This window comes from Protopterus annectens, chromosome 10.part0, assembly GCF_019279795.1.
Source record: "Protopterus annectens isolate FY-2018-M chromosome 10.part0, PAN1.0, whole genome shotgun sequence".
In the NCBI taxonomy this organism is placed as follows: Eukaryota; Metazoa; Chordata; order Ceratodontiformes; family Protopteridae; genus Protopterus; species Protopterus annectens.
In genome coordinates this window covers 1,714,455,894-1,714,482,081 of record NC_056744.1, presented here as the reverse complement: position 1 = coordinate 1,714,482,081, position 26,188 = coordinate 1,714,455,894, and the positions used below count along the sequence as shown (strand labels likewise).

The 26,188-nt window shown below is 38.1% G+C and overlaps 1 protein-coding gene across 2 annotated transcripts in view; it reads right to left on the bottom strand.

Annotated features, from left to right (window-relative positions):
* Positions 1 to 26,188, bottom strand: part of LOC122812764 (zinc finger protein 501-like) — a 114,819-nt gene that overhangs the window by 64,212 nt on the left and 24,419 nt on the right. The window contains exon 2 of one of the 2 annotated variants that reach the window (XM_044084840.1): positions 4,835 to 5,091. In XM_044084840.1, coding sequence (XP_043940775.1) covers positions 4,835 to 5,050 — 216 coding nt within the window. In that variant the 5' untranslated portion in view covers positions 5,051 to 5,091. Of the gene's footprint in view, positions 1 to 4,834; positions 5,092 to 26,188 lie in introns of those variants that run through there. The other variant, XM_044084841.1, reaches the window with a different exon arrangement.

Sequence of the window (26,188 nt, the reverse complement as noted above, 5' to 3'; positions counted from 1 at the left end):
CTTCAATAACTATACACGGTATAATAATAAAAAAATACAATAAAAATACACTATATAAATAATCAATATATGCCTATGTAATGAGATCAATTCATTCTAACAACAAAGAATGTTTATATGATCTTATGTCTTAAGTACATTAATCACATAATTTCCCCTTTTGTGGTAGGGTTTATTGAACACTACTTCAGTGTTCCGTTGTATTTTACACAAATATGATTATTTGTATGTGGTATATAATGTATTTATCAGGGGAGTCTTAGACATAAGATCATATGATCATATAAACATTCTTTGTGGTTAGAATGAATTGATCTCATTACACAGGCATATATTGATTATTTATATAGTGTATTTTTATTGTAGTTTTTTATTATTATATCTTGTATAGTTATTTAAGTTTAAGCAGAACATGTAGTTGTTTGAATTGATTTATTTATTTTTATATAAAATGTAAATAATAGTTATACAATAACATTGTTTATATATATAAGCCTATATATAAATATATTGGCAGAGCGTTTTGGTAGGGGTGAGTTTAAGTGACGAAATGTATGTAGTGTTCATTCATTTATTTTAACTCAAACAAACAAAGACAAACCAAAGAATTCAAACACAACGGCTGGACCCACTCGAACACTTGGACCATAAATAACCAGTTGTATCACACTTGGACCATAAATAACCAGTTGTATCACGTAAATTTACGTGATACAACTGGTTATTTATGGTCCAAGTGTTCGAGTGGGTCCAGCCGTTGTGTTTGAATTCTTTCATTCATTTATTTACTGGCACTGGTTCACTTTAAAATTTCAAACTTTTTTGTGAACTTTTGGCACCAAAATGGGGTATTTAAATGCACATTAAAATGGTGTGATTTATTCTGATGAAGTCCACCTTAGTGTGGATGAAAGCGCTTAATGTTACATGAGATTTTTATGGTTTTATATTAAAGGTGATTATTTATACCACTTTGGGCATTGGCATTGGCATTGTGCTTGATCTGAATCTGTTACATTTCAGCATTCTTTTGACTTTTGTCAACTTTTATGTTGTTGTAAATGCTGAATATTGGTCTATTCTTCATTGTTATAGAGATTAAAACTGAATCTTCCTACTCAGAAATAATAAAACAAGTTCTCTAGGAGATAGAGGACAGCGGTGGAGCAGGTGATTCAGGCAAGCTGGATGACGTTTCAGAGGGTTAGGCTGACACTGTGCAATTTACTAAGTGACATGCTATGTATTTACTTCATGGAGAAAGTGGTGTTACATAGCAGTTCTGAGTTACCAGGCTTACGGAGATAGCATATGCTACCTTTTTATTGTATAGTCATGGAACAGAAGTAACATCACCAATATAGGTTCTACTACAATAACAACAACAAGAGCCTTTTTAAGCCTAGCCATGCATCCCAAACCTCTGACAAGTTCTGGTACCTTTGGTAAGTGTAAGCAGGGGCCTGGGAGATGAACCATTTATAGGCTGCCTGTGTCCATTACAGACATAGTTGCCAAACCAGGGATGAATTTCCTGTTCCCCATCCAACTGCCCGAGTTACACCTGAATTGAGTTAGGGAGGAACTCGGCTTCACATGGCTGGGGAGCCTATTCCAGAGAAGGGGTATTCTCTGGGATACATACCTGTCTCTCTAGCAGGTCCTGTTTATATCACAGGCAATGTTTTGAAGTCTTTAGAATGGGTAAAACTGGATGTTGTTGCATGTTTCCTTGCTTCCTTTTTGTTATCTTATATTTGATAAGTAATGCCTGTCCAAATAATGAATCATGCAGGGCTGTTTTATGTGGAACCACACTATGTTGCTGTACACAGTCACTATGAATCCAACCCTAGTCTTCCCGTGACTATACTTTAGTAAATGTTCCGCTTTACAACTATGAGTTTTTGCTTTGTTGTTTTATATGAAGTTGCTCCCTCTGAATCAGTCTACTGGAACCACATCTTTAGATCTTCCTTAGCCATCACCTACTTTTATATAGTGTCTAAGGGGTTGGTATAATGGTTAAGGTGTTAGTTTCACAGACATAAGGTACAGAGTTTGATTCTCACCTTTGGAAGAAAAATTGGCTAGCCTTAAAATGACCCATAAAGGCAGCTAGTCTAGTACTTACCTCTGAACCTATAAGGGCAGCTAGCCTAGCACTTAGCTATGAACCTAGATACTCTTCCAGGAACCCATTAACCTCTTTGCCATAATTTTTAATTTTAGCTTTCAAATTAGTAAACACATGGGGGAACTATAACTTGGATTTTTAGAACTACAGCCCAATTTGTACACCAAACACCACACTTTCAGAAAGTGAATGCTTGGCAGTTAGCACAGAGCATTAAGGCTATTAGCATTTTTAATTACCTTCACCCTTTAGTACACACTTTGATTCCTGCAGCTTCCATTTACCCACTGTGCGACTCTGAGTAAGTGACTTAACCTTAACCAGACAGTGGTTGCAGGCTGAGTTTCAAAAACGTCTATTCAGATCAGTGCTCTATCTCTGTTACTAAATGCATACATGCACACGCAAAGAAGTACACTTTTCAGATATTGTAAGTTTTCATGTGTTACTCTGAAAAGACAATCTTAAGTACAAAAACAGATTAACCAATTAGGTATTCTCAAAACAAAGCTACTCTTTCACAAACTAACTAACCTAAGAAAATAAAACATTTGTAATTAAAGGAAACCTATTTAAAATCATGCAAAACATAAACTTTCAAAGATACAAAAAAATAGAGAAGAAAATACTAGATTTGTTTATTGCAGACCATATACTTAAGATGTAACTGTTATTAGCTCTTTTGACTTAGCAAAGAGACCTGACTTGCATTATGCGCATGTACTGTATTATTCATCTTGACAAGATGTCCCATACTTACCCCTAATACATACAGATTTGGTATTGTGAGATGCCTATAAAAGTATGTATTCAGATCTCATGTAGAACAGGCCATATATTGATTATCCATTCACATTTTTTAGTAAAAACCTGGGGATTTATACTTTCAACCATTGGGCATAGCTAGAACTGTCAGTCCTTATATTTGTTTAAACATAGCTTCAAGAATGAAAAGTGCACCTCCAGATTACCATGGACAAGAGCAAGGGTTCTTTTAGTGGTGGTATTTTCCAGTATCACCAAAGGCATTTTTGTACAAAAACAAAAAAAAACTTTTTTTGCTTCAGATACAATATTAACTCTATACAAATGTGTCCTGGACATGTACAGTACTATATTCCATATCTTGAACACAAGTCATATAACCACACTTAGAAGATACACATCAAATCGTTTTGTACCTTGTACATTTTTATAGCCAGGTAGGCCTACTGAAGCCCCTACAAACCATCAGTTCAGTCTCATCTCTATAACAGAATAAGATTTTATAATAAAATTTTCTAGACAACATATCTGGATATTCAGTCATAAACTGTTGTTATGTTGTGCCTTTATGTGCAAATTTAATAAAATACCTGCTCACATGAGAAAAAGGATGCGTGCATCATTGCTGGAACCTGAATCTAATGAACATTTTCAGGCTGCCAAATCTAACATTAGGATATAGTCTGCATGCCACAGCTATCATGTTAGGGATATATTCAGGATGTTAAGAAAGTAAAACAAGTCAAATCTGTAGATATAGGCTCCTCTCAAAGTTTCGAACAATCCAGTGAACATTACCCTGGAAGAGTCTACAATGCTCACCTACATATGCAGAATAGAAATCTGGGTTTCAACATTGCCCAGGCACTGGCTTGTCAACTCTGAAACCTGGAATAATGAAGTAACACTGTAAACTCTCCAAATGAGAAAATGGCAAGGCCTAGAAATTGTAGGCCCATAAAAAAGAAGAGAAAGAAGAGACTAAGAGTGTCACAAATCTTACAAAGTATAAATTTACATTTAATCAAATAGTGGAACAGCAAAGAAATAGTGAAACATCATGAGGATCCCTTGCCACAAATGTATAAAATTCAGGATCCAAACTGGAAAATGCAAAAAAAGCACAACTAAGTACCAAATAGCAGTGACAGTATTTGCAAGGTAACACAGTTAGAAAGACAGACAGACACCATCAAGTTTACTCAAACGCATACCAATTACATGGATGCTGCTTAAAGGGATCTACTTCACATTACAACATGTTAATATCTCTGCATGCCTTACCATTATGTACCCCTCTATAGTGCCATGTTTGTACTTTTTGACTGTGTAGTGGCTTTTCTCCCTTGGGTCTCCATCGTTAATTATGTAGACTCAGTTGGAACTATCAGTACGCAAATAGAAATAAGTATAATTTTTAATAAGTTGTGTTCTGTCAGACTGTTGCTTAACCTTCTGTAATAATTCTTCAGAGATATACTTCTGCAGTCAACAAAAATGTGTGTTTAATAGTTAACAGATTTCAGCCACCTGCAGAACTTTTGTATATAAATCAAAGACATTGTTTTAATAAGAGCACACCTTTATATCAGTGAATTGTAATTCCCAACTTATCAAACACATCAGTGATTTTAAGTGCAACATCACTGACGTATGAAGGTAGGAAAGTTTTCTCATAGGCTTGGATTGATATGTAGAGGTTTAGGGGTGCCTCGGACATGGGGAGGTTGCTTTGAAAGTTTTTTTTTTCCAAGCACTGCAGTAGTCACTGGGAGCCTTTGTCATCTGTCTCAGTGCAAAGCTATACTGATTTGCTTAATTTAGACTACTGGTAAGTCATCTTCATAAATCGTTCTTCATATCAGCTACAAACTCAGAATTCCACTTTCTAAAAAAAGCAACACAAGCTAAAGCAAACATGATAAAACTCACTGTTAGACAGCCAATAGCTTCTTCTTTTCCAGGCAATGACTTATCAGCTGATACTGCTGCTGCCAGATTGGTTGCAGCATAACTGTTAAGATAGCCAGTGTTTTCTTCCATGTCTTCCAGAAGTCCTACTTCTTTGTTGACCTCCAAGTTAGTATCAAACACTGCCGAGTGGATGACCATAACATCATTTTTAAGACATTCAGGATTTGCTTCCATCTCTTTCGTGTAATGTATTGTTCCAAACTACAATCCTCTTTCTAAGAAACAAGAAAAACAGAAAGTAAGTTAAACATGTGCACACTACTAGGTCCATGTAAATTTTTCTTACATAACAGAATGACTAAAGGCAAGCACAGTGGCAAAGCAAATGATTGTGAAACTTGTGACATGTAGTGGAGAACAAACTAACTAAACTAGTGAGCAAGAGGTGGGCAATCAGCCATGATGTTCTCTCTGGAAGATTGTGAGGGACAGCAAGTACAAAGATGACCCCTAGCATATAATAGGAATAAGATGACCCCTAGCATATAATAGGAGCCAGTACAACGTGGTGGCTGAGCATTCAATTATGTGAAGCTGGAAGTGAAAAAGTCCCTCACTATCTGATGTACCTTACCATACACCAATCCATCCTTAGCCATATAGTCCAGTAATCTCTGATTATTAAACTCTCTCTTAAGAATTACCATGAACAACAAGCCATATTCCTAGTCAGAGATATAGCAAAGGAGTTTGATACTTGCGGTGATACATGCATTTTGTACCCTCCCTTGTGCATTTCAGCCAGCCCCACTCCAGCTCAGTGTTGTCCCTGATTTTGAACTACCACATAAATAGATGCCCTCTCACACAATGCCACAACAATAAAAAAAATAACATTAAACAATATCTCTAGAGAAAATCTTAGGCATGTAGCCACATACTTGTCAAATTTGTGAGAGATGCATTTACATTAAGAACCTAGAGTCTATACTCTCTCCCTCACAAGCCAGTATATCTAGCACTGAGAAGGTTGTTAGCACAAACACCACACCTCAAACACTACCCACACCTATACAACACACACCCACATATGCAGAGGGCCTCAACAAAAATATGCCCAAACAAAAGAGACCTCCTAGGCAAAAACACACGCAAACTCCACTGTCCACCACACCACACCAAACATAGTCCAAACACCTGTGTCTCACAGCCACTAAGGCCTAAACATAAACCCAACATATTAGTCATAGGAGACTCCATTGTGAGATACACAGATGTGCGCCTCACCAGGCTGGATAAGAAGAAAGTTATGGTTAGTTGTTTGCCAGGTGCCAGAATCCGCCATTTCACCCATGCACTCAAGTATCTCAACAACAGGTACAGTTATGACTCTGTCATAGTTCATGTTGGTGTGAATGACTTCAGATGTACCTCCCTGGGCTATATGAAGAGACATGATCAAGCTTGCTGAATATGTGTCCCAGGCAGGTATGTTCCTAGCCTTAACCTGTATTTTACTGTCGCCCAGAATGATGCCTCAGTACAAACAGAAAATGACTGACTTTAACAATCAGCTTAGTTTCTGGTGTCATTCAAAGGAGATCCAGTACACGACAGCCTGGGAAGACATGATCGACAGACTACGATGTTTTGCCAGAGATGGTCTGCATCTGTCTCCCTTGGGGTTCAGGCTTCTGGCAAAGGCTCTTGTCTCCTCCATAGTGCCTTTTTTAGGCAATGTCATGAGGTCAAAACTAACAACATGAAAATTTCATCAAACCGCAAATTAAAGGTGATGCTGCTAAACGCTAGGAGTCTAAACATGAAACTGCACTCATTGCATGCATTCTTAACCTTGGAAGATGCTGACATTTGTGTAGTCACAAAAACCTGGTTTAAAGCTGCAGACAGCACCCCAGCCATACCAGGTTACTCATCCTTCCATACATTCAGACCCCAAACTGGGGGCAGCAAAGCAAAAGGAGGTGGAGGTGCAATATGTATTAAAGACACATGCCCCTGCAGGTTGGTCAAACAGTATGACACACAGGAGACACTCCAGGTCCAGTTAACCATTGACAAGACCCCTATTCAATTCATAGCTAGCTACAGGCCCCCAACTTTGACTCATGATGTCCACTCCATCTATCTGGACCTCTTCGAATCTATCAGGATTCAACCCTTTACCCTGATCCTGTGTGACTTTAACTATCCAACCACAGATTGGATGAACTACTCATGCCAGAACACAAATGCCCAGAGATTCCTTGATTTCATCAATGCAAATGCCTTAGACCAGCTGGTTTATACCCTCACAAGAGGTGATAATATCTTAGACTTGTTATTAACCAACATGAGTAACCACTGCAGCATCTCTACAGTGTCATCTTCCGTGGTAAGATCCGACCACAAAGCGGTCACTTTTAAAGACACCATTTCCCCAGAACCCCCCTTAGCTTGGTCAAACAAAGAAACTTCTCCAAAGCCGATTACAACCTCCTGAAAGAAGGTATAAACAGCTTTACAGCCCGCTCCCCCTCTATAGGAACTGGCACATATGTCAAAACCTACACCAAAGTACTATACGAGCATTTATATAGTTGCATGGAATCAGGAATACCAGACAGGACAAAAGCCTCCTCCTCCTCAAGGAAGAGTCAACCTGTCAGGTGGAAGTCTGCAATAAATAAACTCTATAATAAAATGAAAACATTGCTGCCTAGGACCGAGAAGGAGCAGGTGCTTAACTGGAAGCAATCTCTCCTTAGCCTGAACAAGCAAATAAGAGCACTAGTGAAATCCTCCAAAGCAAACTTTGAATCCAAACTGGCCATGTCTACTGAAGACAATCATAAGGCCTTCTTCACAGATGTCCGCAATCTCAAAGGAAGCACTCAAATCTGGTCAGAACTGGTGGTCAAGGACACCACATACACAAAAGCCATAGATATAGCCGACCTGCTGGCAGACAGGTTCAGTGAAAACTTCATCCCTTGTCCCCCTCATCAGTAAATCAGGATATCCTCAGCACCCACCCCCCCTCCCATTATCTCTAGGGAGAAAGTCATCACTGCCCTGACAGGCAAAACATAGAGCCTCCATGGGACCCGATAACATCCCAGGCCGCACCCTACATGAACTCAAGGCAGGAAATTGCAGCACCATTAGGCATCCTATTCAACCATAGTCTGAGTACCAGCTTCATCCCAGCCAAGTGGAGGACAGCAACTGTCATCCCTTTGCACAAAGGTGGAGCATCCACTGATCCAGGAAATTACAGACCCATCAACCTAACTAGCCTAATCTGCAAGGCCATGGAATGGATTATCATGGACCTCATTAACAAGGACATTTTCAACCTCCAAAACACTCGATCCTACACAGTTTGGTTTCATCAAGGGAAGGTCATGTCTGTTAAATTTGGTCAACTTCTTTGAGACAGTCACTAAAACCATGGATGAGGGGAAGACTGTGCACACCACCTACCTTGACCTGGCCAAAGCCTTTGATACTATTCCCCATTCGGGTATAATAGATAAACTCTCTCAATTAGGCATCAGTCTGTATGTTACCAGATGGGTAGCAAACTGGCTCAGTGACAGAACCCACCTAGTCAAAATAGGGGAAGCCACCTCAAGCAATAGACCTGTAATGAGCGATGTACCCCAGGGATCGGTCTTGCGGTCTCTGTTGTTTGGGATATACTTTTCTGAGGTGCAGACCAAAACCAGTGGGCTATGGCTGACCCAGTTTGCAGAGGACTGCAAGCTGGGCATGGTCATCAATTCCCCTAGTGATGTGGACATCCTCCAAGAGGGTCTCACCCAAACAAATGACTGGTGCCAGAAACATGGCTTCAAACTAAATGCTAAAAATGCATCATCATCCCCTTTAGGGAGAGTGATGTCCCCACAAATTATCACATTGATAACAAGGTCCTAAGCATGCAATCAGTCGTGAGGGACTTGGTCACCCAGGTTTATAGCAACCTGACTTTTGACCACCACTATATTGCCTTCATTGTACAGAAATCTTTTTACATGGCCCACCTCATTAGGAAGGATATCTCACCTAGGGACAAGGAGTTTATAACATCACTGTATGCTTCCCTTATAAGACCCATTATTGAGTGCAATGCCCTTTTCGGCATGTACCTCACAAAGAAGATGCAGCAGCTGGAGAGACCACAGAGGTTCCTCATCAGGAGAATTCAGGGACTCAAACATCTACCCTACACAGACAGGCTAAAAGCCCTGTCTCTACTCAGTCTCATACAGACTCCTCAAAGGTGACCTCTGTCTGGCATACAAAGAAATATCAGACCCCTCCTTGATGGGACTGCTGCATATCCGCAAGTCAAGTTCCATTCGAGTACCCCACATGCACAACCTCAACCTGGTCTGTGACATCAATAGGACCTGTTGGCAGGACAGATTTGTTTCCCAGAGACTCCCCCTTATGCGAAATAGACTCCTTCTCCATGTCAAGCAGAGTACCTCATTAACCCTTATTAAGCACAACCTAGATAACTGGATGGGGAACAGAAAATACACCCTTGGGATTCCACCTGTGTCCCTGCTGGAGAAGGGCATTGGGTGCTGACTAGTTGGAAGATGAGCTAAATACTTGGCTAGGCTTGTAAGGTCCGCAGGGCCAATAGCCTAGTAACTTCCTATGATCCTATGAAATGGGAAGGTGGCTAGCTAAGTCATAAGGCAATGTGCCTTACACAAGATGTAAAGATGAGTTGATAACTGCTTTTAAGACAGTGGTGACCAAACTTTCAGTGGGCCACATGGTGCCCCTCATGCTAGCTTAAGAGTTACAAACAATGACCTGCCTATCTACAACCCCAACATCATCCCACAATGCATTACATGAAACTTCAACATAACAAGCAAATGGATCACACTGCTCTTGTTCTGATAAATCTGCAAAAATGGATGATATAAGGTAAGTGTTGCACAAGTAGTAACGGATGATGCGAGGTACGTATCGACAAGTAGTAACGGATGATGCAAGGTACATGTCGCACAAATAGTAACGGATGATGCGAGGTACGTGTCGGCAAGTAGTAACGGATGATGCAAGGTACACGTCGCACAAATAGTAACGGATGATGTCAGGTACATGTTGCCCAAGTAGTAACGGATGATGCAAGGTACGTGTCGACAAGTAGTAATGGATGATGCAAGGTACATGTCGCACAAATAGACTTTACAAAAGACAGTGCATCAAAGTTGCCTTAAGGATGCTGAAAATGTTATTGCACTGGGAGAGAGATTATACATTGAAACTATGTTTGAAAGCATGTCTCAAATTCTTTTAACAAAGAACATTCATCTGTAGATGCACTTGAGAGGTATGTGGGTCCTGCTACTGTGATGGTTATATATTAGAAGAATTACTGCTAAGGGGGAAGGAATACACACAACATGACACAAAACTAGATCACTGTTACAGTATGTGCACTCAAGACCCGACAGCCAAGGCCTGCAGTTGCTCTGAAGAGCAATCAGCCCTGGACAGGATCTCCACAGACAGTGCTTCAGTTTAGATTTAAAACCGACCTTCTCTAATATCACTTGTACTGCTAGGTACTACCCAGACAGAAGTTTAATGAGGTTCTATAAGAATATTTTATTTGGGTTTAATTTAATGTGATACAAAAATTCCTCAAGCTGTTTTGCACACAAGGAAATAGTATTTTTGTTCTCTTTCTCCTTAACAATCTTGTTACTGAAATATGCATTCTTTGAAGGTGCATAACTCTGGAGAAAGCAAATTAGGTAGTTAACACCCAGTGTTGACTTATAATAGGGGCAATTCTGGTGGCAGCAACTTGGGGGGGCATGGCCAGTGCAGCAGAAGGGTCCCACAGCTATGGCTGTTGCTGCCATGGGTCGTTTACTTGAGAATAAAAAAAAAGAAAAAGCAAGGAGCCGCAGCCTGCTAAGCGCTGTGGGGGATGTCCATGCACCTGACCAGTCATTTTATTTATTTATTTTTTTTTGTTCTTTTGCCATCCAGCGACTCATTCCCTAGCAACAGCAAGAAGCAGAAAGCTCATGAAATATAAAGGGAAGGTTGCAGTGCGAAATAGAAGCAGTAGGGCAAGTTACGTTTTTGTTTTTCATTTCTGACAACGAATGGGCTTCAAGGTTGGCGAGCAACTGTGTGGTTGTGTAAAATGGAGTCTTAAATGCTTTTAGGCCTGATTTCTAGCTGACTTTTCTTGTTGTGGAGATGTCATATGAAATCACGACACGAGTGTTTACTGTGAAAAGATTTACTGAAATGTACACCTCTCCCATATATGCAATGGCTATCAAAAAGATTCCACTCTTAATATGCAAAACCTAGTATTCTAGACGAGATGATCTAATAACAGCGATTATGTCTACACTTGCAATCACAATCTAGCATTCTGTACCTGTTAATCCAAAGGTACAGCAGCTTTCAGCAGCAAAGTAAATAAATAACAAAATAAATACAATAAATAAAATAATAAAGTTCAGGACTATGTATATTCAATGGAAACTGAACAGATGTGTGGAATCTGTTAACTGCTAAATAAGAATTTGAAGAAACATTAAAGAATAAATTCTTCAACAGTCCATTGGCTTGGCATCTTCTTATTCCAAACCAGAATGAAGCACTCATAAAACAGACAAAAGATCCGTATCGTGTGAACTTCACTAAAGCATGCTGCTTGCGTAGGTGTTACTGTTGATGTTACTTAGTTGTACTTAATACCAGTAACTGAACATTCACTTACATGCCGAGAGTGGTACATACTGGCTACTGTATTCTTTACTTCCCTAGCTGTGTTCGGGTGTTCTCAGCCTGATCTTGTCTGCAAAGTATTGGGCAAGTGCAGATTCCTTTGCACATATTTAAGTTATTCATTGTTTATTCAGGATTCCTCTTCCATTTGAAAGACTTTTGTTTCAGCTACTTCAAATCTGGAAGTCATGCCAAAAGCAATCTTTATGAATTTGTACTGTTTTACCCAATATTAACAAAGGAAAACAGGGACTCTGTCCATAATGTCATTGTTTTTAAAAATGACTTCTATCCAGGTTCATCTGAAACACCAGCATAAAGACGTTACGGTATTTGTATTGCGTCTTTCATCAGAGCATTCAGCAACATGGTCACTGTGTGGTTATTATTTTCTTTTTGTATTTTTTCCACGTAAGCATATAATATTGTTAAATGTTTGCCTAACTTCTATAACTGCAGACTAATCCAGGTCTATAATTTTTGCCAATATCGTTTTGCCCAAATCGTCATAAACACTTTGCAGTCATGATTCAGGATTGAAATGAGTCTGTATGGTCCTGGATCCAGATCACATGTCCCGTCCTTTGATATAACTACCGCTAATGCTTCTTTCCAGGTCAGGGACACATCTACACCCAGAGACGTTTCATTGAGAAGTAACAGACAGACGTTTAACATCTCCTTTTCTCTCCTTTTCTTCCTTTTTCCATTCTTCTACTGGAACCCTAGCATTTCCATTTTCTTTTATATTCTAGTCTCGCGTTGCTTCTTTACTATCATTTTTTTACAATGTTAACACCCTTGCTTCTAGGTATATTAACTGAGGAAGGTGTAACCGTCTCAAATAAAAAGTCATGTCTTGCTTGTTATTTTAAACCTTTACAGTTTGTCCATAGAGTGTACTATAAGCAGTTTTGCCATTATCATGTATAATTTTTCCTGTGCTACTACTACCCTGCCATTCTCATAAAACCTGATTTTAGTTATCATTCATTCAACCTTTTGTTGCCCCAATGCTCTGTCTTTTGTCAAAAAATAAATTTTATTTATAGGTCCAAAGGTGAATACTACACTAACTGTTTTGAAAAGTTGTTTCAAGCCTAGCCAGTCACCCTAGGTCAGAACCAAACCCTGTACCTTTTATCTATGAGGTGAAAACCTTAATCATTATGCCATACCCACAGAGTGTGTGTTCAGTCATACTTTCTAAGTACTTTGACATGGACAGTCTAGCTTCTTTCAATTGATTTTCAAATTGCTGTATTCCACTTAAACATTTTCACTTCTGTAAATCCGTTACTTTTAAGGTCTCTGGGTACCTCTTGTGACTATTACCATATATCTCATTTGATTTCATTTTGAAAGCATTTCTAATCATCAGTCTACATTTACTCCACTCCTAATTGTTTGCAAGCTTTTTATTACTTAGATTCAAATATAATAATATTTCACTTTGTTCTACCTAAACATTAAACAACTTCCTTTTCAGAAGTCGTACTAGAAAATGCTAAATGTTTGTCAAAATATTCTTTCAGTTGGCTGCAGAACTTAATTTGTGTACATGCATGGTCTGAAACAATCACAAGACATGAATTCATGGTTCTCACCATGTTGCAGTATTCTTTCAATATCTAACATCTGTCTTATCTTGCCCAAAAGTCATATTACTTTGAGAAACATGTACATTCCAGCTCATTCCGTATTATTTCTATTACATCAATCAGTCCAAATATATATATATATATATATATATATATATATATATATATATATATATTTATTTGTGTATCTGCCTTAAACCGCTATTCTAGGATATCTTGGCATTCCAGAGAAGTCTTGCTTAGATCATACCAAGTTTCAGTTTCCAGCCATTAGCATAAATCATTGATGAAATCCTACAACTTCTCCAGTAATGTATTTTATTATCAATAAATGGTAATATATTTATTATTAATATTGTCTCAATACTTTTGGTGGAATATGTACTGCAGCCAGTTTAGCTCTTACACTGAGACAGCAGCTTTTCACCACTATAAATCTTCTCTGTCCATCCTTCATTTATACTTCAATCTTTATTCAAATATCATTTTAATTAAAATTGACTCCATTTTCACTCTCATTCTATTCCAGCAAAGAAACCTACATTCCCACTTATCTTTATAAAATATTCATTTTCATTATTCATTTTTTTAAAATCCCCTTGGTGTAGCTGCTTGTCTCCTTGGATGGAGTGCTCATACCTAACTTTTTCCTTCTAATCTACTTTCCCTGGATCCCCACCAAGCCAAGTTTGATCTATTGGCCCGCAGTGCTCTTTAACAAAACCAGGCAACCAGGATGAGTGTTATTTTCAAAATATACAGAAATTTCTCCTTTTAATATACTTTCCCTGGATCCCCGCCAAGCCAAGTTCGATCTATTGGCCTGCAGTGATCTTTAACAAAACTGGGCAACCAAAATGAGTGTTATTTTCAAAATATTCAGAAAGCATGTTTCATCCTCTAGACAAAATTAATTGCCAGCCCTTGTTTAATTTCTCTTTTTAAGTAAAGCACTCCATCACGGACGTTAGCTTGCCCCCTCCCCGTACTATACTTCCTAACAGCAGTCTCCCTTTGTAAGCTGTTTCAACTATTTGAAAGCCCTGCTGCTTTTCTAGTATTACTAAATGCTTTCTCCTACAAATTGTGGTTTTTATAAATCCCACATACTCCTGGTTACAAGTGTGTTTTATTTGAAAAGAAAGTTATGCAAATCAAGTAAGTCCAAAGTACTTACTGTTTTTCCTGATTGTTTCAGGACATTAGCTGCCCCCCACCCCCTTTCTGTTCTTAACACAACATATAAAGACAGACTACAGTGAGAACTATTTGTATGCTCTGCTGTTTTCCTACTTCTACTAAACCTTTTCTCTGATACATTCTTGTCTTCCTAATTTCCACAGAACTCCTTGGTAAAATGTATTTATTTCAGTAAGAAAGGTATACAATACAAGCAAGTCAGAGTACTTAATACCTTTTCTTATTGTTTCCTGACTGAAAAGAAAGTATGACTGACTACTCCACTGTTGTAAGTACAAATATGGCTTAAGGCCTTTCTATATTCATTTACCTTACATCCTCACTGAAGTAGAGGTTCTCGGTCACCACTGATGACTAACTACTCCACTGTTGTAAGTAGAAATATGGCTTAAGGCCTTTCTATATTCATTTACCTTACGTCCTCACTGAAGTAGAGGTTCTCTGTCACCACTGATGACTAACTACTCCACTGTTGTAAGTACAAATATGGCTTAAGGCCTTTCTATATTCATTGACCGTACGTCCTCACTGAAGTAGAGGTTCTCTGCCACCACTGATGAATAACTACTCCACTGTTGTAAGTACAAATATGGCTTAAGGCCTTTCTATATTCATTGACCGTACGTCCTCACTGAAGTAGAGGTTCTTTGTCACCAGTGTGAGCACAGTACCATTGAGACCCTGACGTCCTATACTGACCCTGCTCCTCAAACTACACTCTGAGATCTCACTACCCCAATAAAATACTATATAACTTCCTGTGATTAAACAGAATAATTTCCAATATCTTTAAGAAATCCTGAGCTAATCTGACAAAGGGCTGACTGATAGTTTTTTCACATTCAGCAGCTGCTCAGTATACATTCAGCAGCTGATCCATTCGCCATTGCTACGCTCGAGCTCACTTCACTCTCCTCCCACCCCCATTCCCGCCCATCCACCCATATAATTTCCTTTATACTTCTCCACCTGAACTACACCCCTTCCAGCAACTCCCCTGCCCCTCCCAACTACTTCTTTACTGGCACACCTCTTCCCCTATAGTACCTTCATACACCTCAACTTTCCCATTTTCTGCACATACTCTGCCTTCAAACCATGCCTTTCAAACCTCAAGCCCTACTTCTGATACCTATACTTTACTTCTTATACCTCCTCACATCCTATCACACACATCTATCCCCACCCTACTTCTACCCAACAAACAGTACTCTACATCCAAATACCAAACCCAGACTCCTCTGCAAACCAGTCATCCTAACCCAAACTATGCCACTCCCCTTCCTAAAATAAAAATTATCTCCCTCCCTCCCAACCACATAAAAGCAGAAAAAGAATGTCTCCCCTTTAAACATTTACTCTACTTCAAACCACTACTTCCATCAGGAGACATCCATCCTAACTCAGGCCCCTCCCAACCTACCATAAATAATAATCCTCTTATACAAACATCTACTAATCATACCCCCTTAAAAAAGTAAGCATCTTTCTGCTCTATCAACCTCAGGAGTGTAGTAAATAAAGTACAGGACTTCCATGCCTGGTTAGCTAACTATAGCCCTGACATAGTCACCCTAACTGAAACCTGGCTGAAACCATATAATAAAGATAGTGAAATTACCCCACCTGGATATAACATCCTACGACTTGATAGACAAAGAAAAGAGGAGGGCGGATAGCCATGCCCTTCCATGACCACCTCTCAGTAACTACCCCAAACCTCCCTCTTCCCACTTTTTCTACAGCTGAACTCCTACTTACCAAATGAAACTTAACAACTTTACCACCATAAATCTACATCCCCCCTGGTGATAATCTTAGTATACTGGAGAACATCCTACACCACCTCTCACAGACCACCCTTAATGAAACCATCATTCTAGGGGATGTACACATAGACTGGCTTACAATTCAAACTCCCCAAACTACATCTTGTATCAACCTACATGGATTTGAGCAACTAATCACTTCCCCTACCCATATTAGCAAGTCACACCTGCCACAGTCTCTCCTGGATTGGATTTTGGCGTCTCTTCCCCAAAATTACCACAACCCTCACACTGTACCAAATTCCCTTAGTGACCACTGCCCTATCATAGTAAATAGACACACACCCCCATTTCACCAGACCTTTCAGGTTTATCACCTGCCACAAAATCTCATCCTTTAGTCCAGACTCTTTCATAGACCAACTCTCTAATATTAACTGGCCCCATCTCACTACACTTCCCTTAGATGAGGCTGTCCACTCTTTCAACTCTACCTTTCTAAACATCCTCAACTCCCTAGCTCCCCTCCGTACTATCAGAATCAAAGCAAACACCACTCCTTGACTAACCAAACATAGTAGAGCCTAGATGAAAAGACGTGACAAGATATGGAAGTTATGGACCAAAACTAAGACCTCTTCTCTCCTACAGACTTAGAAAGAACTTACAAATCAAATTAAAAAAATATATCAACAAAGACAGGACCAACTTCTATGCAAACCCTCCTACTACCCTAAAATCTGACCCTAAAAAATTCTGGAACTCAATCAATCAAACACTGCATCCAGGAAATGCTTCCCTTCCCAACCCATGCCCAAATAAAACTTTTGAAGAAACTGCCACTGAATTTAACAATCATTTTATTAATTCAATAACTACCACAATTAATGACCTCCCCACTAGTAAAAATACAAAAAAAAACACTTTCTCATCTTCCCCTCCTTCTCCTTCTAACTCTTTCTCTCTTACATCTGTCTCAACTAGCTTTATTAAATCTCTACTCTCTAAACTCAAACCCTGTCCCCCCTCACCTGATAACCTACCTTCTTACGTCCTACATATAGCTGCTGAACCCCTAGCCTATCCAGCATCCATCCTGATCAACCGATCTATCTCTGAATCATACGTTCCATCAATATGGAAAACTTTCTACATATTACCCATACATAAAGGAGGTAATTGTTCTGATATATCAAACTTCAGACCAATTGCTATACTGTCTGCCCTCTCCAAGATTCTTGAGAAATGCATTCACAAGCAGGTAATGCAATACCTTCTCCAACAGAACCTTCTAACACACACAACATGGATTTCATCCCAAACACAGCACTACAACTGCACTAATATCCTTCATTAATACTGTATGACTGGCCTGTGACAATAATAAACTAGTCTCATGTCTGTTCCTCGACCTGTCCAAAGCCTTTGGCACTATCTCCCAACCCCTCATCCTAGACAAACTCTCTCACCTAAGATTCTTTCCTCCCATAATATCCTAGTTTTCCAGCTACCTCTCTAACCCCCAACAAGCTGTTAAATGGCACTCTGCTCTTTCTCCCCCCCTAAACGTCCCAATGGGTGTCCCCCAAGGATCCATACTGGGGCCACTGCTCTTCAATATTTTCACCAACCTACTTTATACTTCTTGTCCCAACTCCACACTTGTACAATATGCTAACGATTCTACAGTCATCACCATTGCTGACAATCCATCTGACCTCCACTCTACTACCCAAGCATCATTCAACACCACAGAGACATGGCTTTGTGACAACAAATGAATTCTCAACCCTAAGAAATCTAAGCTCCTACTCTTCCTCCCAAAAACCTCATCAATCTCAAAACAACATTTTTCATCCTATCTAGAATAACACTGTCATTACCTCTGACCCTAGCACTAAACTGCTAGGAGTCATAATAGATGATCAGCTTAAATTTGATCTCCAAATCACCACCTCTATCAAAAAGACTCACCAGAAAATCTGACTCCTTTACCGAAACAAAAGACATTTAACCAACTCAGCCAGAATAACTCTCTCCCATGCATTTCTTCTTCTCACCCTTCTTTATATCTCTCAGTTATACACAAATCTTAACACCACACTCATAACCACACTTGAAACTATGTATAATAAAGTTGCCAGATTTGCTGCAAACCAAACCTACAAATCACACCATTGCCTACCTCTTAAACAGTTGCAGTGGCTTGAATTCTCTCATTTGCTGCTACTACAGCAACTGTTAATTATCCACTCCATCCTCTATCTACCATCTTTCTGCCCTAGCCCTCAATCAATTATAACTAAATATTCCCCAACCAAGACATTACATAGCTCAGACCAAGACTTCCTACAGATCTATAAACCCAAAACCAAGTCAGGGTGTTTACTTTATAACTATAACCCTGCTACAACTTGGAACCAACTACACCTAGAAATTAGGTCCCTTAACCAAACAAAACATTACAAACTAGCCACTCGGGAATACCTAATAAATAAATGGTCCTGCCATTGTAGTCATCCTCCCTGAAACTACCTAACCCTAACTTCTATCTCTCATCCCTCCTTTCTCTTCCACTGTCTGTCTTAATATTCATCTACCTCTCTGTCTCATTGCTTAACCTCTACATTACCTTACTACTCCATCTGTACCTATACTGTATATAACTACTTAGGAATAATGAACACTGTTTTCCCTACACTGACATTACATCTAAGTTTTTGTTGTAAAAATTGTGACATTGTACTCTACTGCTTTTCTGTATGATTTGTTGTAAATGTTTTTTGCAGTTTGCTCTCTAACATTTGTACCAAACTCTTTTCTGCAAAATTTTATTGTAAAATGTTATTTCTCTAATTGTTTTAGCTGCCAATGCAATTTTCTTGCTGACTTTATGTAAAATGTTAATACTGATTGCGGAGCTTTTCTCCTCGGGTCTCCACTGAAAACGAGCTAATGCTCAGCTGGACTAACCCGGTTAACAAATGTAAAATAAAATAAATAAATTATGTTTCAGGTGTGTTGCTTGTAACAGTACTATACAATAGTAAAGAAAGATAAGTTAGCACCATACAATAGTAAAGAAAGATAAGTTAGCACCATACCCCATTTTGTCACGTCCACCATCCCATTAATGTTCTACAATAACAAGCTAAATTGTGATATAATAACTTAGCTTGTATTTTACTTAAATATATTCATCTTGCTGTTACAAAGTAACCCTTCATACTCTGCTTGTATTACGCTTATGCCACTATATATTTCTGTGTAATATTGTCCCAACTGAACCTGATCTTTTAATTTTCAGTACAACAGCACGTTTCCTCACAACCAAAAAAAAAAAAACTTATTAACTATGTACATATTTTCTTAAGGTAACAGCACTACCATTCTGTGAAACTAGTAGTATGAAGTTCTCTTATTTATTTATTTTATTTTATTTTACATTTGTTGACCGGGATAGTCCGACCAGATACTTGTCCATTTTCAGTGGAGGCCTGGGGAGAAAAGCTCCATACATACATACAGAAAAAATGCTACATTAAACAAGTTAAAGTACTGTTACAGATACAATACATAGGATAAAAATCATTCATTCTGTCATATATAAATCTGATTTGTTACAGAGTAACAGTTAGGAAGCAATGTAGGGGTGGCCGAAAGACCTCTTTAGCACATGTTTATATTGCCAGAGTTAGTCAGGATTAGAACAAGGACATAGCCATTGCCTTTTAAAGTACTGTTTTGGATTTTTTTTTTTAATTGGGTTAGAATGGGTTATGAATTAAGCTCAGCAGGAAGTGAGTTCCATATTTTGCCAACAGAGATGGCATATAGAGAGTCTCCAGATGAGTTGTTGCTTTTGAGGGTTTGGACTAGTAATTTGTTAGATGAGCAAAGTGTCTTGAGGTTGCTGTAAGGGGTGATAATTTTTCCAAGTATGGGTGTGTTTTCAGGTTGGTAGAGAATTTTATGTGCTACTATTAGCTGATTGTACTGAAGTTGGATAGGCAATTCTAGCCACCCTAGATTCTTTAGGTTCTCTTGCCCCTTTCTTATGAGATACAAACACTGGTTTACTCTTTTGGACTAGAGAAAATGTGTTATAAATCACTAATCTATTTGTTTCACTTGCACACAGTAGCCACAACAAATTATTGAAACTTATTTCATACAACTAGCCCTGCAAACCAGATTAACAGTTGTTTAAAGTAAGCAGATAAAAGAACAAAAAAGCAGAAACAAGCTGGTAAAAAATGGCACGGACAATTTATTAACTGTAAGTGCTTTCAGCCAAGCAGATGCTCAGCCTTCATCAGACATAAAACAATTACCACAGCTCTCTATTTATATGAACAACGCACCTTATTTAGTAATTAATTAATTATCCAATCACAATAATAAATCAATAAAAATATATGAAAATATATGAAAAATATATACAAAATACTACATTATAACCATTCTCAAAGAGGAAAAGGCAAGTTATATAAAAATCACATCATTTCACTAACATTCTTTCGGATGCAAAAACCTATATATATAACATATTAATTTCCTAAAAAAATAGTCATAAAATAGACCATATTAACTAACATAACACGAATGGATTACAATCAAATAAATATGGTACAACTGCTTCAAGGTTTTAACTAACAAACACTACTATTTAAAAGAAGGGACATCTCACTATACATTAATACAGATATTTGTAAGAAGTGGAATAAACCCTTCAACTTAAAAGTATTTATCTAAGAAGAGCTTTTAATTTCAGAAGCACTTGATAGAAGCATAATCATTCAACCCTGTGGGGAGATGTGCACATGTTCTAATCTGCCAAAATAGTTCTTGCTCTTCTAAATGCAACTGCCAAGTGCCTCCCCTTATGTCATTTTTAATCTGATAAACAACACTGAATACAAAACAGGGTTTTGAATTTTTGCTTCCACTAATTAACTTTTATGGATCAGAGATTATAGGCCTTAAAGAGGAACTTGAAGTTTTGGAGACTAGTTTAGTACAAGATAATGACTTTTTAAGATATAAATACGATTATCTGAGAATTTTTTCAAGTATTGAAGCATCTATTTCTAAACTTGTACTTAACAAAAAACGCAAAATGGATAGAGATCTTTCGGACTATGCAAATAACAAGGCCTATCCCCCTCCCCCTTTAGTGGGATACAACTTACTTAAGGGAGGTGAAGATGTTAATGCAGGTATTACGCCTGACATTAATACAAACCAACAGCAAACACCTGTTCGTAGAAGTGAACGTATTAGGGGCCAAAATAATAATAATAGCAATAATCTTAGCAATGGACAAGGTCAGAATCAAAATCAAGAACATGCTGAAAGTGACCAGGGTTTTCCCAGGGGCAGGAACAGGCCAGTCAACAACAATACACGATCGAACAACAGCGGACAAGCACAGAGAAAGAGAAAGAGAAAAGGGAATCAATGGAGGAGATGACATTCCCTTCAGAGACAGGACCTGAGATTCTTATAAGTCAACATGGTGACTTTAAGATATACAATTATACCGTACTAACTGTTGAACAATCCCTGATTGACTTTTTTTCTAAAGGACTTTCGTTCATTCCAGATAGAAGGGGTGAACTTGTTAAAACACTCATTGATTTCAAATTGTATGTTCGGAAGTTGAATCTGGCTGTTTCTTTAGGGAATACACCTGCACTTCTTAATTCTTTTACAGTGTCAAGTGTTTTCAACCCACCTTTACATTGTTGAATACTTTTGAAAAGTTATGCGATATTGATTTAAGGGCTAGACTTAATAACAATATACAGTGTTGGAGCACGAGAAGTAATATATCTAAGCATGAGTTCGATTTTATTTCACTTCTTAATGAATGTAAGGTTAGAGTCATGAAACCAGACATGGGAGGAGGTCTGGTTTTCATGGACGAATACCTTTATGAAAATAAGATGCTAAATCACCTACAGTCTGATACTTATTTGAGATCTAGTGTGAATGAAATTCATGCAGCCTATAAGAAAATTAGGAGTGTTTTGGATGATTTATGTTTAGAAGGTAGCATTGATTGTAATATTTTTCATTTTTTGTCTATGGCAGCACCAAAGATTCCCACCATTTTTGGCACACCTAAAATCCATAAAAATTTAAATGATCCCCCATTAAGGCCTATAGTGGATGGAAGAGGATCAATTACTTATGCTTGTGACAAATACATTGATGGTATTCTTAAACCATACATCCAAGGGGAATCTCAGATTTGTAAAGATTCCTGGGATTTTCTGGAGAACTTCAATAAAATTGAGTTCAATTTGGATGTTGTGTTTTTAGTAGTAGACGTGAAAGATCTCTATACAGTCATTCCCCATCAATTAGGCATTGACTGGACAAGAAATTTTATGTTGGCAAAAATGCTACCAATACACAGATGTACATAGTTGAGACTCTATTAGAGTTGGTATTAACAAATAACTTTTTGGTGTTTAAGGACCAGTTTTTTTCTCCAAAACACTGGGATTGCCATGGGGTCACCCTGTGGGTGCAGTTTTGCTGACAGCGTCATGGCGTTTTGGGAATGTAACTGGTTGTTCAATAATGAATTGTATCAACAACATGTCACTTGGTATACTAGAAACCAAGATGACATGTGTTTCATTTGGAAGGGTCCTCAAAACCTGATTCCAGACTTTATAGATAGTATCTCTAGAATGACTGATTTTCTAGAGTTTACTTATTCTGTAGGAGTGGATGAAATGAACTTTTTAGATGTAAAAATCTGTAAAGATAAAGTTAATAACAAATTTAAATCCTTAATTTACAGAAAGCCAACTTACTCAAATAGTTATCTTCATTTTACCAGCTGTCACCCCTTCCATCAAAAAAGAAGTGTAGTTAAAGGACAATTTGTTAGGGCTGCTAGAATGATCTCAGATGAGATTGATTTCATTAAGGAGTGTGACAACATTGGGAAAATGTTTTTAAGCCGAGGTTATCCTGATAGTATAATAAAAGGGATGATGCAGGAAGTACAGGCTAAAAGGAATAAGGGACATTTCTTGCCTCTGTTGGGTGGTGGCATGATGGGTAGATCAAGTAAGGATACCACTAACACGAGTTAATCTGTATTCTCTAGTATTCATTTTTTGTTCACATATAGTGTGGACTATAAAATTATTAGGGAATAGTAGTTAAGAATTGGAGTATCATTTCAGAGGATAGAGCTTTGGTTAAAGTCTTAGGCACACATCCAAAATTTATATACAGAAGGGGTATTAACCTTAAAAATCTTGTTGAAACAACTACCCGTAAATCTAAAGATAAAATAGTGGGAATGCGAAAATGTGGCATGTGCCCTCAATGCAAATTTATTCACCCTGGTAATAAAATTGATGTTAATAGGAAAAATTATTTTATTAATGGTAATTACAACTGTGACACAAAGGGAGTTGTATACGTGGCTCTATGTGAGAAATGTCCTTCCTTCTATATCGGCAAAACTGAGAGGAAAATAAAGAAAAGAGTTTATGAACATCTTTATGCCATCATAGGTAGGAAGGATTTGACAAACGCACTGGCCAGGCATATTTTAGAGTTCCCCGACCACTGTTTTGTATTCAGTGTTGTTTATCAGATTAAAAATGACATAAGGGGAGGCACTTGGCAGTTGCATTTAGAAGAGCAAGAACTATTTTGGCAGATTAGAACATGTGCACATCTCCCCACAGGGTTGAATGATTATGCTTCTATCAAGTGCTTCTGAAATTAAAAGCTCTTCTTAGATAAATACTTTTAAGTTGAAGGGTTTATTCCACTTCTTACAATTATCTGTATTAATGTATAGTGAGATGTCCCCTCTTTTAAATAGTAGTGTTTGTTAGTTAAAACCTTGAAGCAGTTGTACCATATTTATTTGATTGTAATCCATTTGTGTTATGTTAGTTAATATGGTCTATTTTATGACTAGTCTTTTAGGAAATTAATATGTTATATATATAGGTTTTTGCATCCGAAAGAATGTTAGTGAAATGATGTGATTTTTATATAACTTAGCTTTTCCTCTTTGAGAATGGTTATAACGTAGTATTTTGTATATATTTTTCATATATTTTTATTGATTTATTACTGTGATTGGATAATTAATTAATTACTAAATAAGGTGCGTTGTTCATATAAATAAAGAGCTGTGGTAATTGTTTTATGTCTGATGAAGGCTGAGCATCTGCTTGGCTGAAAGCGCTTACAGTTAATAAATTGTCCGAGCGTTTTTTTACCAGCTTGTTTCCGCTTTTTTGTTCTTTTATTAAGTTTTAAGTATTGTCTGATTGTTTGAACACATTAAAGTAAGCAGATGACAACACCAAAAGGTACTTTCATCTACAGACAACCCCCGCTCCCACACTCACTAGCAGTTATAGCAACATTGTTGACTGTGTACATCAACTATTGTTAAAAATAAATAAACGATATGTACTTTATTGGTAGCTTTGGATGAATTGCAATTGCTCCCTAGCTGCAGCATCCTTACTGGTCAGGTCATAGCATAAAGCATCTCCTTTAAAAGTAAGGGACACCAGCTAACTCTGAAACATTTAGTAATTATTCCAGAGCAAACATTCTACTACTGACACCCTGGCAAAATTCCAAGACCCCTCAAACCCTGAGAATATTCTGGACTATGTGGAATCATTCACAGAAACCCTATATAATCACATTAACAGCTGCATAGAAATAGCTTTACCTATCCGGTTTAAGCACAGGATCAACTCAAAAAAAAAAAAAACACCCTGGTGGAATCCCTACATCAATAGATTGAATAACAAAAAGAATAAATTCATGGCAAAGATTAGGAGGTGCAATTCCCAGCAAAGTAAAAAATCTCTACTACTCAAGTCTACTAAATCCAATGTCAGTGTCTCAGCTATGCCCATAACCTCAAAGGCAATATGCAGCAATGTGCCAAATTAATTGTAAATGTTGTCATCTTTACAGAGCTAGAAGATATAGCAAACCTCCTGTCCAAAATCCAACACTCCCAAGAGAAGATACTCAAGGTGCTCTCCAAAGTTAAGAACACTACACTGATGGGTCCCAGTAATATCAGTTACCTCCTTAATAGCATGAGACATGAACTATTGGACCCACTGGAATCACTAGTTAGCCACAGCCTCCAAAACAGGCTTTATGCCAGATGAATGGAGGACTGCAACAGTTATCCTGCTGGATAAGGGTGAGTCATTCACAGACCTGGGGAATTATCAACCCATAAGCTTTACTAGCCTGATATGCAAAGCTGTGGAGAGAATAATCACTGACATCCTAAATGACATCACTGACCTACAAACAATGGACCCAAATCAGACTGAGTTTGTCAAGGGCTGTCTTGCCAACCTCAAACTGGCCAAGTCATCTAACACACCACTTGGACAATGAAGAAAAGTTCACTAAACTAGGTATAAATCTCTACATCACTCACTAGACAGCCAGCTGACTTACAGACAGGACTCAAGAAGTTAAATAGAGGTGCTTATATCCAGAAACATGCTGGTTACTAGTGGGGTGCCTCAGGGCTAAGTGGTGGGGCTGCTTCAGATTGGCATCAACTTCCCTGAGGTCTAAGCTAACATCAAGGGCCTTTGACTGACCATGTTCTCAGATGACTGCAAATTCAGTGCAGTCACTGAATCCCCACAAGACAGAAATATCCTCCAAGAATGCCTGACACAGACTAACAACCTTTGCTAGAGTCACGGTCTAAAACTCAAAAAAGAGCATCATAGTATCTTTCAGAAAGACTGCCACCCCAGTAAAGTCCTATGTTGACAGTGCACTCCTAATAGCAGACTTTACTCAGGGATGTGGGAATGAATGTAGACAGTGATTTGGTATTTGACCATCATGTGTCTACTGTAGTGAGGAAGTCATTCTATGTTGCACAACGCATCAGCAAGGGTATGGCATCTAGAGACAGACATGCCATTGTTCCTTTGTACTCCTTTCTCAGAAAGACCAGTCATTGATTA